This window comes from Schistocerca americana, chromosome 3, assembly GCF_021461395.2.
Source record: "Schistocerca americana isolate TAMUIC-IGC-003095 chromosome 3, iqSchAmer2.1, whole genome shotgun sequence".
Lineage (NCBI taxonomy): Eukaryota > Metazoa > Arthropoda > Insecta > Orthoptera > Acrididae > Schistocerca > Schistocerca americana.
The window spans coordinates 464,209,644-464,224,832 of record NC_060121.1 but is presented as its reverse complement, the minus strand read 5'-3'; the positions used below and the strand labels follow the sequence as shown (position 1 = coordinate 464,224,832).

Genomic DNA, 15,189 nt, shown 5'->3' with positions numbered 1-15,189 from the left:
CCACAGTTTGAATCATCCCTCTTCACAGACCTATACTGCCTGTGTGACATCAGTCACACGTGCGCCACCTCTTACTATCTCCAGAGCAACAGCTTGGACAAGAAGTGGCACAGGACTGTGAACACGGCCCTAATGTGCCATGGTGGGTCCTGCTATGAAGCACTGACGTGGGTGTTCCTTGGCATTCGGACAACACATAGAGACAACATCCATGTGTCACTTGCCACAGTCCTATATAGCAAAGCCCTATCGCTTCTGGTAGACTTCATACGACTTAGGTTTGATATAGTGCACACTGACCTTCTTACTAAAGGCATTATTATGTTACACCACATTGCATTCCAAAACGTAATAGACACATCAAAACTGTAAAATAAGCAGGTAACAAAATACCCTTCATGTAGAACAGTGTTAGAAGATGTGATCCTGCTGCAGCTAGAGTCAGGCTGACAACACACGAACGAACTTCTAGATGCAAGAGGCTGCCACTAGGTGGCGCTACATACTTAGTATGAAAAATTTACAAAGACATGCAGTTACAAATATGCCTGTATCATAGTAATATGCGAATGCATAAAAAAATGCAAGAGGATTTAATTCATAAAAATATAAAATAACTGTGGGACAGAGCTGCCTGGATATAACCACAAATCTTGCAAGGGAAAAAAATTTGGTCGACCTCATTACAAAAAACCACAATGATTATTTACCTATTATTGTAGGATTACAGCATTCCTTCATGAAGGACATATTCCAATTTTTATAATATTGCAGCAAATTCATTGGTACAATACACTAAACAATAAATAAAATATCTGATAAAATGTCAGCCACATACACTAATAGTGTGTCTGAACGTATGAAATAAAATAAGAGCTGAGACCTGTTGCATATTATAAGATGTTGAAAAATATAAATTACATAACACTTTTTATTGGTAATATCACATAGGGATAACTATATACTTTCTGATTATAAACCAGATATCAGGCTTCATGTTGTATCTAGTTGCGACCTCGACTTGCAGCTAGCATCATTTTTTTCATTGAAAGGCAATGCTCATATGTTTATGCAGTGTTTATAGTCACGTACATAAACATTTTTTAATAAAAGATTTTCATTAAAGTTTGTAAAAATTCTTGTTGTTGTTGTTGTTGTTGTTGTTGTGGTCTTCAGTCCTGAGACTGGTTTGATGCAGCTCTCCATGCTACTCTATCCTGTGCAAGCTTCTTCATCTCCCAGTACCTACTGCAACCTACATCCTTCTGAATCTGCTTAGTGTATTCATCTCTTGGTCTCCCTCTACGATTTTTACCCTCCACGCTGCCCTCCAATGCTAAATTTGTGATCCCTTGATGCCTCAAAACATGTCCTACCAACCAATCCCTTCTTCTAGTCAAGTTGTGCCACAGACTTCTCTTCTCCCCAATCCTATTCAAAACCTCCTCATTAGTTATGTGATCTACCCATCTAATCTTCAGCATTCTTCTGTAGCACCATATTTCAAAAGCTTCTATTCTCTTCTTGTCCAAACTGGTTATCGCCCATGTTTCACTTCCATACATGGCTACACTCCATACACATACTTTCAGAAACGACATCCTGACACTTAAATCTAAACTCGATGTTAACAAATTTCTCTTCTTCAGAAACGATTTTCTTGCCATTGCCAGTCTACATTTTATATCCTCTCTACTTCGACCATCATCAGTTATTTTACTCCCTAAATAGCAAAACTCCTTTACTACTGTAAGTGTCTCATTTCCTAATCTAATACCATCAGCATCACCCGATTTAATTTGACTACATTCCATTATCCTCGTTTTGCTTTTGTTGATGTTCATATAATATCCTCCTTTCAAGACACTGTCCATTCCGCTCAACTGCTCTTCCAAGTCCTTTGCTGTCTCTGACAGAATTACAATGTCATCGGCGAACCTCAAAGTTTTTACTTCTTCTCCATGAATTTTAATACCTACTCCAAATTTTTCTTTTGTTTCCTTTACTGCTTGCTCAATATACAGATTGAATAACATCGGGGAGAGGCTACAACCCTGTCTCACTCCTTTCCCAACCACTGCTTCCCTTTCATGCCCCTCGACTCTTATAACTGCCATCTGGTTTCTGTACAAATTGTAAATAGCCTTTCACTCCCTGTATTTTACCCCTGCCACCTTCAGAATTTGAAAGAGAGTATTCCAGTTAACGTTGTCAAAAGCTTTCTCTAAGTCTACAAATGCTAGAAACGTAGGTTTGCCTTTTCTTAATCTTTCTTCTAAGATAAGTCGTAAGGTTAGTATTGCCTCACGTGTTCCAACATTTCTACGGAAACCAAACTGATCTTCCCCGAGGTCCACTTCTACCAGTTTTTCCATTCGTCTGTAAAGAATTTGGGTTAGTATTTTGCAGCTGTGACTTATTAAACTGATAGTTCGGTAATTTTCACATCTGTCAACACCTGCTTTCTTTGGGATTGGAATTATTATATTCTTCTTGAAGTCTGTGGGTATTTCGCCTGTCTCATACATCTTGCTCACCAGATGGTAGAGTTTTGTCATGACTGGCTCTCCCAAGGCCATCAGTAGTTCTAATGGAATGTTGTCTACTCCTGGGGCCTTGTTTCGACTCAGGTCTTTCAGTGCTCTGTCAAACTCTTCACGCAGTATCTTATCTCCCATTTCATCTTCATCTACATCCTCTTCCATTTCCATAATATTGTCCTCAAGTACATCGCCCTTGTATAAACCCTCTATATACTCCTTCCACCTTTCTGCCTTCCCTTCTTTGCTTAGAACTGGGTTGCAATCTGAGCTCTTGATATTCATACAAGTGGTTCTCTTCTCTCCAAAGGTCTCTTTAATTTTCCTGTAGGCAGTATCTATCTTACCCCTAGTGAGACAAGCCTCTACATCCTTACATTTGTCCTCTAGCCTTCCCTGTTTAGCCATTTTGCACTTCCTGTCGATCTCATTTTTGAGACGTTTGTATTCCTTTTTGCCTGCTTCATTTACTGCATTTTTATATTTTCTCCTTTCATCAATTAAATTCAATATTTCTTCTGTTACCCAAGGATTTCTATTAGCCCTCGTCTTTTTACCTACTTGATCCTCTGCTGCCTTCACTACTTCATCCCTCAGAGCTACCCATTCTTCTTCTACTGTATTTCTTTCCCCCATTCCTGTCAATTGTTCCCTTATGCTCTCCCTGAAACTCTGTACAACCTCTGGTTCTTTCAGTTTATCCAGGTCCCATCTTCTTAAATTCCTGCCTTTTTGCAGTTTCTTCAGTTTCAATCTGCAGTTCATAACCAATAGATTGTGGTCAGAATCCACATATGCCCCTGGAAATGTCTTACAATTTAAAACCTGGTTCCTAAATCTCTGTCTTACCATTATATAATCTATCTGATACCTTTTAGTATCTCCAGGATTCTTCCAGGTATACAACCTTCTTTCAAATTCTTATGATACATTGATGTGAATAGTGTACACACACTTTTCCGTGCTGCTCAGTACTATGCTGTATTAACTTCCCGTGATGTGTGGTAATGTGCTGTCTTATGACTTATAATATATTTAACTTCCTGGCAGATTAAAACTGTGTGCCAGACCGAGACTTGAACTCGGATCCTTTGCCTTTTGCGGGCAAGTGCTCTACCAACTGAGCTACCCAAGCACGACTCACACTTAATTCTTTAAACCTACCTGTGTTGTTTTTTAATGTTTTTGCTTTTTTCAGTTATAACACTTTTATTCTGTAACTCTATCTTATATGTAGGAGTTAGAATATAGTTTTGGGAATTTTAGGTGATTCTGGTAATTAGTCACGCAAATATCCTCCAATTCACATGCTCTACAAAAAGCCTCATGCAAAGCATGCCATAGTGTTTAAAGGGTGACAACAACACAGTCTGTGAGGAACATTCTCTCACAGCATGTAAACAGCTTTTATTTTCGAGGAGCAGTTCCCGTTAGCTAGATCTCTGTGTTGACATACACAGGTGTACCAAAACATTGACTACTGTCCCCTGCGAGACTAACTCCCACACGGTCATGTTGCAGGCATGTGACACAGTAAGGATCAAGGGAGTGGAGATGAAAGGGGAATCATGCTAGTAATGATATGGTCCTCAATCAGGGAATGCACTGATGTAAGTGACTTTGATAAAGAGCAGACTGTCAAGGTCCAGCACCTGGGAATGAACATCTCAGAAATGGGATAGATAATCAGCTGTTTCTGTGCTATGGTCACAGCAGCTATGAAAATGGCTGGAGGACAGTGTTAGCCCAAGTTGGTGATAATGTGTGAAAACTTCATCACAGAACGTGGAAGTCAGAGGCTTGTCCACTCTGTAAAGCAAGATAGGCAGCAGTCTGTGGTAGATCTGATGACGAAGTACAGTGACTGTGTGTTCCCACATTGATCCAATGATATCCTTAGCCACATCTGCGGTAGTCACAGGATCATCACTATTGGATTGTGTATCAATGCAAACATTTTGCCTGATCAGATGAGTCATATTTCTTATTACTCTGGTCTGATGGTTGTGCCTGGATATGCCATCATTTGGGCAGATGCCTGCTCGGGACATGCACCATGCCATAGATGAAGGCCAAAGGGGCAATTTTATGCTGCAATGGATATTTTCCTGGGCTTCCAGGAGACCTGTGATAGTAATCAAAGGCAGTGGACTGTATATATGAATATTCTCACACTCCACTTCCATCCTTTCAAGCTTGTGTCTTCCTTGACAGCAATGACATGTTCAAGCAGAATAAACTGTCTGTATCACAAGGTCAGAATCATGTTAAAGACATTGAGAAGCATGGTAATGACTCATGTTGAAGTCTGCACCATCAAATTTGCCTGATCTGAACGTGGTGGAACACATCTGGAATGCTATCAAGTTCCAGTTCTGCATTCACAAACCACCAGCCCGTAATTTACAGGAATCGTATCACCTGTGGATAAGCATCTGTTGCCACATACCTGCAGAAATGCCAAGGACTCGTCAGATTCATGCTATGCAGAACTGCTGCTGTATTGTGTTGCAAAGGTGGTCCAACATGCTATTAAGCTTGTGGTAATAATGTATAAGCTCATCAGTTTAGTTCTTCACTTGTTCCACATGTTTTAGTATCTTCATCATTATGCGATTGGCACAGTGTTGTGTTATTTATGGTCGATACCTGTTATCTGATGCCATAAACTGAAGGTAAGACTCAAGATTCCAGAAGCAAGATAAATTTGCCATCTACAATTTTGAAAAGCGAGGCCAGGCTTGTGAAATATAGAGCATAACATTTCAGGAGCTTTGTAGTAGCATAAAGAAAGTATATAGTGAGAAATAATGCTATAAATTTTGGGGTTGCTTATGATGTACAAAATATAACCCATAATTTACTTACTGCAATTGGTGTCATTTTTTTCTTTCTTGGAATACATGTCATGCCCGACATACAATGTCCAGCACATCTTTTCACAGTTACTTTTGAAGGTAAATACTGAAAATATTTAGAAAAATGTCAAAAAAATTGACAAAGATTTAAGCATATTTCATTTTATATCTGTTCTCATAAATGTAATTCAACTTACATATATAAATACTTGAAATATCTGTGCCAGTTAATTTTTACATGGAGTGTAGTGTACTGTTTACTTACAGTGTATGATTTATCTTCTGATAAAATATCAATAATTACATCCTTTGGTTTTCCACACATATTCTTTATGGTAACATCACTTAAGTCTTTCATATGAGTTTTAGCAGAACAGTGTGCTGCACCTAGAACACAATTATAAAATATGGTTGGTATGAAATTTTGGTTTGGAGAGAGCTAAAATTGAATGTACAGAGCAGATAAACCAAACATGTAACTAAAAATTCAAGTTACAACCATCTTAATAACAGTCATGGGGATGCAGGAGAGCATATACTATGTACATGGTAATGAACATATGAATGAACAAAAGATGTAAAAAAAATGGTAGCTTTCAGAACCAGGGGTCACTTCAGTTCATAAAAGGAGTGATTATATATATGCAATATGATATCAAGAATTAAAAATGCAGATTTTAGGTATGTGATTGGAGCCAACAAAATAGCGTAGAGAGAATTCCATGGGCATGGGAGAAGAGGGAGTGAGTAGTGGTGCATATGGAGTAGGAGAGAGGCAATGGCTAACATGACTGATGGCGCATGAAGCAGGCATGTTTGTTGCACCTACAATTCGTCAAACTTTTCCATCTACTTACAGAAAAGGGTTTATCAAGCTGAGGGAGGAAAATCACTCAACAATAAATGAATAGAAATGTATACCTGTTATTAGATGTAATAAACTGAAGGTAAGAATACCAAGTGTAGTGACAGATAGCTAGCTCCTGCTGGTCACAATGACAGCATAACCATCGCAGAAAGCAGGAAGTAGATGTTTCACTGTTATGCTAACCTTTCTGACTCCAGTACACAGGTATGACAAACTGTTTGGAATCAGTGGTATTATCAAAACACGGGATGCCTTCATCACTACAACAGGGAGACAATATGACACCTGGGATGTCTGCACAACATGCTGGATCATGGTCTGTATTAATAGCCCTCTCCCAGGCCAGGATATCAACTCAGTGACTGCTGTAGACTGAGTTACTGCGTGTGTGTTCCTGAGAAGCATCATCACTCAATCACCATTCAATGGCACAGCCATCAACATCAGTTAGCAATAGTTCTATAGGATTGCTTGTCACATGGTCCTTCATGGAGCACCAATGGGCCCAAGGGCCAAATTGGGAATCTACTGGCAGATAACCTGCTTAGAGACTCCGCCAGACGACCACTGGGGAATGGAGTTTGCTTGCTGGATGACTTCAACTTCACTGCAAATCACTGCTATTCACTGGATACTCATGAAGTATGACTGGGGCACCAACACTGATTCAACATTAGCTGTCATCAAGCTGTCTGCCTAGTGAGAATGCTCTGCTCCTTAGACAATGTCCTGCTACAACAGTGGCTGGAATCCTGGCAATGTATGCCACTGATGACCTTGGATTCTGCAGACACTTTTCCCACAACACTTGTGCCTGAAGCATTGGTGTACACTGTATGAGACCAACAGATGAGTCTGTTGGCAATATCGGCAATGCTGAACTTGCTCCTACTCCCCACTGAGTGAATCTGCACAGTCAAAGTGAAGAAGCTGGAATAGCCATGGTGACAAGCTGACACCTGCTCCCCCATCGTCTGACAGGGCTGACACTGCCTAACACAGATGACACTGTCACAGTTTAGTGTCAGAAAAGCTAGCGGGAGCAACACTAAAGCCAGGAGACCTGGAGTAACTTTGTTTCTGGCACGCGATATCACATAACAGCAGTGTGTGATGTAATTATTATTGATTACTGAAACATTTAACAAGTACTGAGCGAGGTGGCCCAGTGGTTAGCACAGTGGACTTACATCCAGGAGGACGATGTTTCAAACCTACATCCGGCCAGCCTGATTTAGATTTTCTGTGATTTACCTAAATTTCTTCAGGCAAATGCTGGGATGGTTCCTTTAACAGGGCATGGCCGACTTCCTTCCCCATTCTTCCCTAATCCTATGGGACCAATGACCTTGCTGTTTGGTTCCCTTCCCCCCCAAAAATTTAACAAGTAACAGAAAGAATGTGCAAGATATATGAGCTGCTTTTGTTTGTGGTATGATATAATGGTAATAGAGAGATTTCAGAACCAGTTTTGAAACTGTAAGACATTTCCAGGGGCACATATGGACTCTGGCCACAATTTATTGGTTATGTACTGTAGATTAAAACTAAAGAAATTGCAAAAAGAGAGTAAATGAAGGAGATGGGTCCTGGATAAGTTAAAAGATACAGAAGCTGTTGGGAGTTCCAGAGGGAGAATTATGCAACAGCTAACCAGAATAAGGGGAAGGAATACAGTAGAAGAGGAATGAGTAGCTTTTAGAGGTTAAATGGTGAAGGCAGAAGAGGATCATGTAGGCAAAGAGACAAGACCTAATAGAAATCCTTGGATAATACAGGAGATACAGAATTTAATTGATGAAAGGAGAAAATATAAAAATGCAGTAAATGAAGCAGGGGAAAGGGAATACAAACGTTTAAAAAAATGAGATGAATAGGAAGTGGAAAATTGCTAAGCAGGAATGGCTAGAAGAAAAATATAGGATTTAGAAGCAGATTTCACTAGGGGCAAGATGGATAGCAACTACAGGAAAATTAAAGAGGCACTGGGAGAAAAGAGAACCACCTGTGCGAATATCAAGAACTCAGATGGTAAACCAGTCATAAATGAAGAAGGGAAAGTTGAAAGTTGGAACGAGTATATAGTGGCTCTATACAAGGGAGATGTACTTGAGGGCAATATTACAGAAGTGGAAGAGGATGTAGAACAAGACGAGGTGGCAGATATGATATTGCAAGAAGAATCTGACAGAGCACTGAAAGACTTAATAGTCAAAAAATGGCCTTGGAAGTAGATGACATTCTGCCCAATCTACTGACAGCCTTGGGAAAGCAAGCCATTACAAAACTGTTCCATCGGGTGTGCAGTATGTATGAGACAGGTTAAATACCCTCAGATTTCAAGAAGAATACAATAATTCAAATTCCAAAGAAAGCAGGTGCTGACAGGGTGAACATTACAACCATCAGTTTAAAAATTCCTCTTTTGTCTTCAATCTTCCCCTCAACTATCAGTTTAAGAATAATGATACCTTTCATTTCATATCATGTGCCTTAAGTAAGCTTGTTTCCTATGTTTCATTGTGGTTAGCAGTTAGCAGTCTCCTTTTACTATTCTCAAGATCTCTTCATTTGTTTTCCTTGCTGTACATGGAATTTTAAGAATTCTTCAATATAATCACATCTTGAATGCTTCCAACTTGTTCACAGTGTTCACTTTCAAAGTCCAACTTTCCACACCATACAAAACCACTGACCACACATAAATAGTTAAAAAGCTATGGTTGCAAAATAAGAACTCAAATTCTTTAAGGAATAATGGAAAAACTGGTAGAAGGTGACCTTGGGGAAAATGAGTCTGGATTCTGGAGAAATGTAGGAGCACATGAGGCAATTATGACCCTACAACTTATCTTAGAAGATAGGTTAAGGAAAAGCGAACATAAGTTTATAGCTTTTGTAGACACAGAGAAAGCTTTTGACAGTGCTGACTGGAATACACTCTTTGAAATTCTGAAGGTAGTAGGAGTAAAATTAAGGGACTGAAAGGCTCTTTACAGCTTGTACAGAAACCACTTAGCAATTATAAGAGTCGAGAGACATGAAAATAAAGCAATGGTTGAAAAGGGAATGATACAATGTTGCAGCCTACACCCAGTGTCATTCAATCTGTACATTGCAGCAAAGGAAATCAAAGAGAAATTTGGAGTAGAAATTAAAATTCATGGAGAAGAAATAAAAATTTTGAGGTTTGCTGATGACATTGCACTTTTCTTAGAGGCAGAAAAGGACTTGGAAGTGCCGTTGCATTGCTCTCTTGCCAGACAAATGCATTTCACTCAGTATGTGTTTATCTACAGCTCTGTGCTTTGCTTGACACCTATCATGCAGTAATCTTGGTTTCTTTAGAAGTATCTTGAAAGGAGTATATAAGATGAACATCAACTTAAGTGAAACAAGGATAATGGAATGTAGTTGAATTAAATCTGGTGAGGCTGAGTGAATTAGATTAGGAAACAAGACACTTTAAAAGTACTAGATGAGTTTTGTTAGCTGTGCAGCAAAGTGACTGATGATGGCCAAAATATAGAGGATATAAAATGTAAAGTGGCAACGGCAAAAAAGCATTTCTGAAGTAGAGAAATTTGTAAACACTGAATATAGATTTAAATGTTAGGCAATTCTTTTCTGGAAGTGTATGAAGTGTAGTCATGCATGGAAGTGAAGCATGGAGAATAAACAGTTTAGAGAAGAAGAGAATGGAAGCTTTTTTAATCTGGTGCTACAGAAGAATGCTGAAGATTAGATGGGTAGATTGTATAACTAGTGAGGAAGTATTGAATAGAATTGGGGATGGAAGGAATTTGTGGCACATCCTGACTGGAAGAAGGGATCAGTTGATATGATGTGCTCTGAGACATCAAGAGACTGACAGAGAAGGTTGAGAAGGCAAGCCTTGCTCATGGAGTTTCAATGGCGCTCACTATTTGCAGCATTGTCCCCTTTGCTTCTGAGTTGAGTGGAAGCACAGGACCAGAGACTGCAAAACATCTGTGACAAGCTAGGCTGCAAATTTCTGGACTTGCACCATAGGGTTGAGAACTGTAGGGTCCACCTAAATAGGTCAGGTGTGCACTACACATCTGAGGGTGCTAATCAGGTAGCTGACATCGTGTGGAGTGCACACACGGGTTATTTAGCTTAGGCAACTCTCCATCCAACCCACATAACGATAGGTTAGCAAATGCAGAAGTATCAGTGTAAGTTCAAAAGAAATGCCTCTCATGGGTGAGAATATAAAAAAACCTAACAGTAAACTGCTGAAGCATTCACAATAAAGCACCAGAGTTTGATGTGCTCATGAAAAGCAGTGAAGCTCATGTAATACTAGGTACAGAAAGCTGGTTGAAACCTGAAATTGATGGCAGTGAGATTTTTGGGGAAAATTTAAGTGTATATCAAAAGGATGGGCAAATGGGAAATGTAGGTGGTGTATTTGCTGCCGTAGACAATAACCTCATATCCCCCGAGGTAGAAATTGAAGCTGCTTGTGAGATTGTTTCGGCAAGACTCAGTATCAGGTCAAGCATAAAATGATAACTGGATCCTCGTTCTGCCCACCAGACTCATCTCCTGATGTAACCCACAACTTTAGAGAAAACATCAGTTCACTTGTATTTAAGTTCCCCAATCATACTGTACCATCAGTGGAGAGTTTTATCATCAAACAATTAATTAGGAATATTACAGTTTTGTTAGTGGAGAGTGTGATACGACATCCTGTGAAATTTTACTAATTGCCTTCTCTGAAGATTACCTAGAAGAGATAGGAACCCCACTCATGATGGAAATATATTGGATCTAATGGCAACAAATAGACCCAACCTCTTTCAGGATGTCCACAATAAAAATGATGTTAGTACTCATGATGCAGTTGGGGCAACAATGATTACAAAGTACAACTAAAACAAGCAGAAAGATCTATATGTTCAGTAAACTAGTTAAAAATTCAGTAGGGTCATATCTCAATGAGGAACTTGAAAGTTTAAGCACAGGGTAGGACCATACAGAGGAACTTTGGTTCAGCCTTAAAACAATAGTTGAATATGCATTAGACAGCTATGTACTCAGTAGAACAGTTCGTAATGGGAGGGAACCTCCATGTTTGACAATCACTGTAAAGATACTTCTAAAGAAACCAAGATTACTGCATGATAGGTGTCAAACAAAGCACAGAGCTACAGATAAACACATACTGAGTGAAATTCATTTGGCTGACAAGAGAGCAATGCATGATTCCTCCAATGGAAAGATGAATGAAATAAGTATTAGTGCCAGTGGTGTTGAGAAACAAGTGAAATCATTAAAATTGCACAAAGCTCCAGGGACCGATGGAATCCCTGTCATATTCTATACTGTATTTGCAGCCGAGTTAGGTCCCTTTCTCATTGCAATGTATCATAGATCCCTTGAACAAAAAACCTGCCCAGCTCTTGGAAAAATGCAGAGGCAACACCTGTCTACAGAAAGGGTAGTAGAAGTGATACACAAAACTACCATCCAATATCCTTGACATCAATTTGTTGTAGAATCTTAGAACCTATTCTGAGCCCAAACAGCTGGCCGTAGTGGCCGAGCGGTTCTAGGTGCTACAGTCTAGAACCACGAAACAGCTACGGTTGCAGGTTCGAATTCTGCCTCGGGCATGGATGTATGTGATGTCCTTATGTTAGTTAGGTTTAAGTAGTTCTAAGTTCTAGGGGACTGATGACCTCAGAAGTTAAGTCCCATAGTGCTCAGAGCCATTTTTTTTTTTTTAAGCACAAACATGAGGTATCTTGAACAGAATAACCACCTCAATGCCAACCAGCGTGGATTTCAAAAACATCGCTCATGCGAAACCCAACCTGCAATTTTCTCACATGTCATACTGAAAACTTTGGATCAAGACAGTCAGGTAGATGCCTTATTTCTTGATTTTCAAATATCATTTGACTCAGTACCACACCTACAATTATTGTCAAAAGTAGAAAAATAGATCATATGGAGTATCAAGTAAAATTTGTGAGTGGATTGAGAACTTTTTGACAGGGAGGACACAACTTGTTATCTTGGATGTAGAGTCGTCATCAGATGCAGAAGTAACTTCGGGTAGGCCTCATGGAAGTGTGTTGGGGCCATCGCTGTTCATGCTATATATTACTGACATTGCAGACAATATTAATAGTAACCTCAGGCTTTCTTGCAGATGACACAGTTATTTATAATTAAGTTCCATCTGAAAGATGCTGCATAAATATTCAGTCAAATCTTGATAAGATTTCAAAGTGGTGCAGATATTGGCAACATACATTAAATGTTCAGAAATGTAAAATTTTGGGCTCCACAAAACAAAAAACTGTAGGATCTTATGAGTATAATATCAATGAGTCACTGTTGGAATCAGCCAACTCGTACAAATACCTGGGTGTAACACTTTGTAGGGATATAAAATGGAATGACCACATAGGTTCAGCCATGGGTAAAGCAGGTAGTAGACTTTGGTTTCTTTGCTTAAGAATCACTCGTGTGACCAGTTATAGAATGTTGCTCATGTGTGTGGGACCCATATCAGATATGGCTAACAAGGGATGTTGAATGTGTATAGAGAAGGGCAGCACAAATGGTCACACGTTTGTTTAATCCATGGTAGAGTGTCACAGAGATGCTGAATGAACTGAAATGGAAGGCTCTTAAAGACAGATGTAAAATGTTGCTGTTGTTGTGGTCTTCAGTCCTGAGACTGGTTTGATGCAGCTCTCCATGCTACTCTATCCTTTGCAAGCTTCTTCATCTCCCAGTACCTACTGCAACCTACATCCTTCTGAATCTGCTTAGTGTATTCATCTCTTGGTCTCCCTCTACGATTTTTACCCTTCACGCTGACCTCCAATACTAAATTGGTGATCCCTCGATGTCTCAGAACATGTCCTACCAACCAATCCCTTCTTCTAGTCAAGTTGTGCCACAAGCTCCTCTTCTCCCCAATTGTATTCAATACCTCCTCATAGTTATGTGATCTACCCATCTAATCTTCAGCATTCTTCTGTAGCACCACATTTCAAAAGCTTCTATTCTCTTCTTGTCTAAACTATTTATTGTCCACATTTCACTTCCATACATGGCTACACTCCATACAAATACTTTCAGTAACTACTTCCTAACATTTAAATCTATACTCGATGTTAACAAGTTTTTCTTCTTCAGAAACGATTTCCTTGCCATTGCCAGTCTACATTTTATATCCCCTCTACTTCTACCATCATCAGTTATTTTACTCCCCAAATAGCAAAACTCCTTTACTACTTTAAGTGTCTCATTTCCTAATCTAATTCTCTCAGCATCACCCGATTTAATTCGACTACAGTCCATTATCCTCGTTTTGCTTTTGTTGATGTTCATCTTATACCCTCCTATCAAGACACTGTCCATTCCCTTTAACTGCTCTTCCAAGTCCTTTGCTGTCTCTGACAGAATTACAATCTCATCGGCGAACCTCAAGGTTTTTATTTCTTCTCCATGGATTTTAATACCTACTCTGAATTTTTCTATTGTTTCCTTTATCGCTTGCTCAATATACAGATTAAACAACATCGGGGATAGGCTACAACCCTGTCTCACTCCCTTCCCAACCACTGATTCCCTTTTCATGCCCCTCCACTCTTATAACTGCCATCTGCTTTCCGTACAAATTGTAAATAGCCTTTCGCTCCCTTTATTTTACCCCTGCCACCTTCAGAATTTGAAAGAGGGTATTCCAATCAACATTGTCAAAAGCTTTCTCCAAGTCTACAAATGCTAGAAACGTAGGTTTGCCTTTCCTTAATCTTTCTTCTAAGATAAGTCATAGGGTTAGTATTGCCTCACGCGTTCCAACATTTCTACAGAATCCAAACTGATCTTCTCCGAGGTCAGCTTCTATCAGTTTTTCCATTCATCTGTAAATAATTTTGCAGCTGTGGCTTATTAAACTGATAGTTCGGTAATTTTCACACCTGTCAACACCTGCTTTCTTTGGGATTGGAATTATTATATTCTTCTTGAAGTCTGACTGTATTTCGCCTGTCTCATACATCTTGCTCACCAGATGGTAGAGTTTTGTCAGGACCGGCTCTCCCAAGGCTGTCAGTAGTTCTAATGGAATGTTGTCTACTCCGGGGGCCTTGTTACGACTCACGCCTTTCAGTGCTCTGTCAAACTCTTTACGCAGTATCGTATCTCCCATTTCATCTTGATCTACCTCCTCTTCCATTTCCATAATATTGTACTCAAGTACGTCGCCCTTGTATAGACCCTCTGTATACTCCTTCCACCTTTCTGCTTTCCCTTCTTTGCTTAGAACTGGGTTTCCATCAAAGCTGTTGATATTCATGCAAGTGGTTCGCCTTTCTCCAAAGGTCTCTCTAATTTCCCTGTAAGCAGTACCTATCTTACCCCTAGTGAGGTAAGCCTCTACATCCTTACATTTGTCCTCTAGCCATACCTGCTTAGCCATTTTGCACTTCCTGTCGATCTCATTTTTGAGTCGTTTGTATTCCTTTTTGCCTGCTTCATTTACTGCATTTTTATACTTTCTCCTTTCATCAATTAAATTCAATATTTCTTCTGTTACCCAAGGGTTTCTACTAGCCCTCGTCTTTTTACCTACTTGATCCTCTGCTGCCTTCACTATTTCATCCCCCAAAGCTACCCATTCTTCTTCTACTGTATTTCTTCCCCCCCCCCCCCCCCCCCCTCCAGTCCTGTCAATTGTTCCCTTATGCTCTCACTGAAACACTGTACAACCTCTGGTTCTTTCAGTTTATCCAGGTCCCACCTCCTTAAATTCCCACCTTTTTGCAGTTTCTTCAGTTTTAATCTACAGTTCATAACCAATAGATTGTGGTCAGAGTCCACATCTGCCCCTGGAAATGTCTTACAATTTAAAACCTGGTTCCTAAATCTC

The 15,189-nt window shown here is 39.6% G+C and overlaps 1 protein-coding gene across 1 annotated transcript in view; it reads right to left on the bottom strand.

Annotated features, from left to right (window-relative positions):
* LOC124607111 (vascular endothelial growth factor A-A-like) overlaps positions 1 to 15,189 on the bottom strand; it is a 68,898-nt gene that overhangs the window by 28,057 nt on the left and 25,652 nt on the right. Inside the window, exons 3-4 of the mRNA XM_047139308.1 lie at positions 5,664 to 5,785; positions 5,409 to 5,504 (exon numbers count right to left, since the gene is read on the bottom strand). Coding sequence (XP_046995264.1) covers positions 5,409 to 5,504; positions 5,664 to 5,785 — 218 coding nt within the window. The remainder of the gene's footprint in view (positions 1 to 5,408; positions 5,505 to 5,663; positions 5,786 to 15,189) is intronic.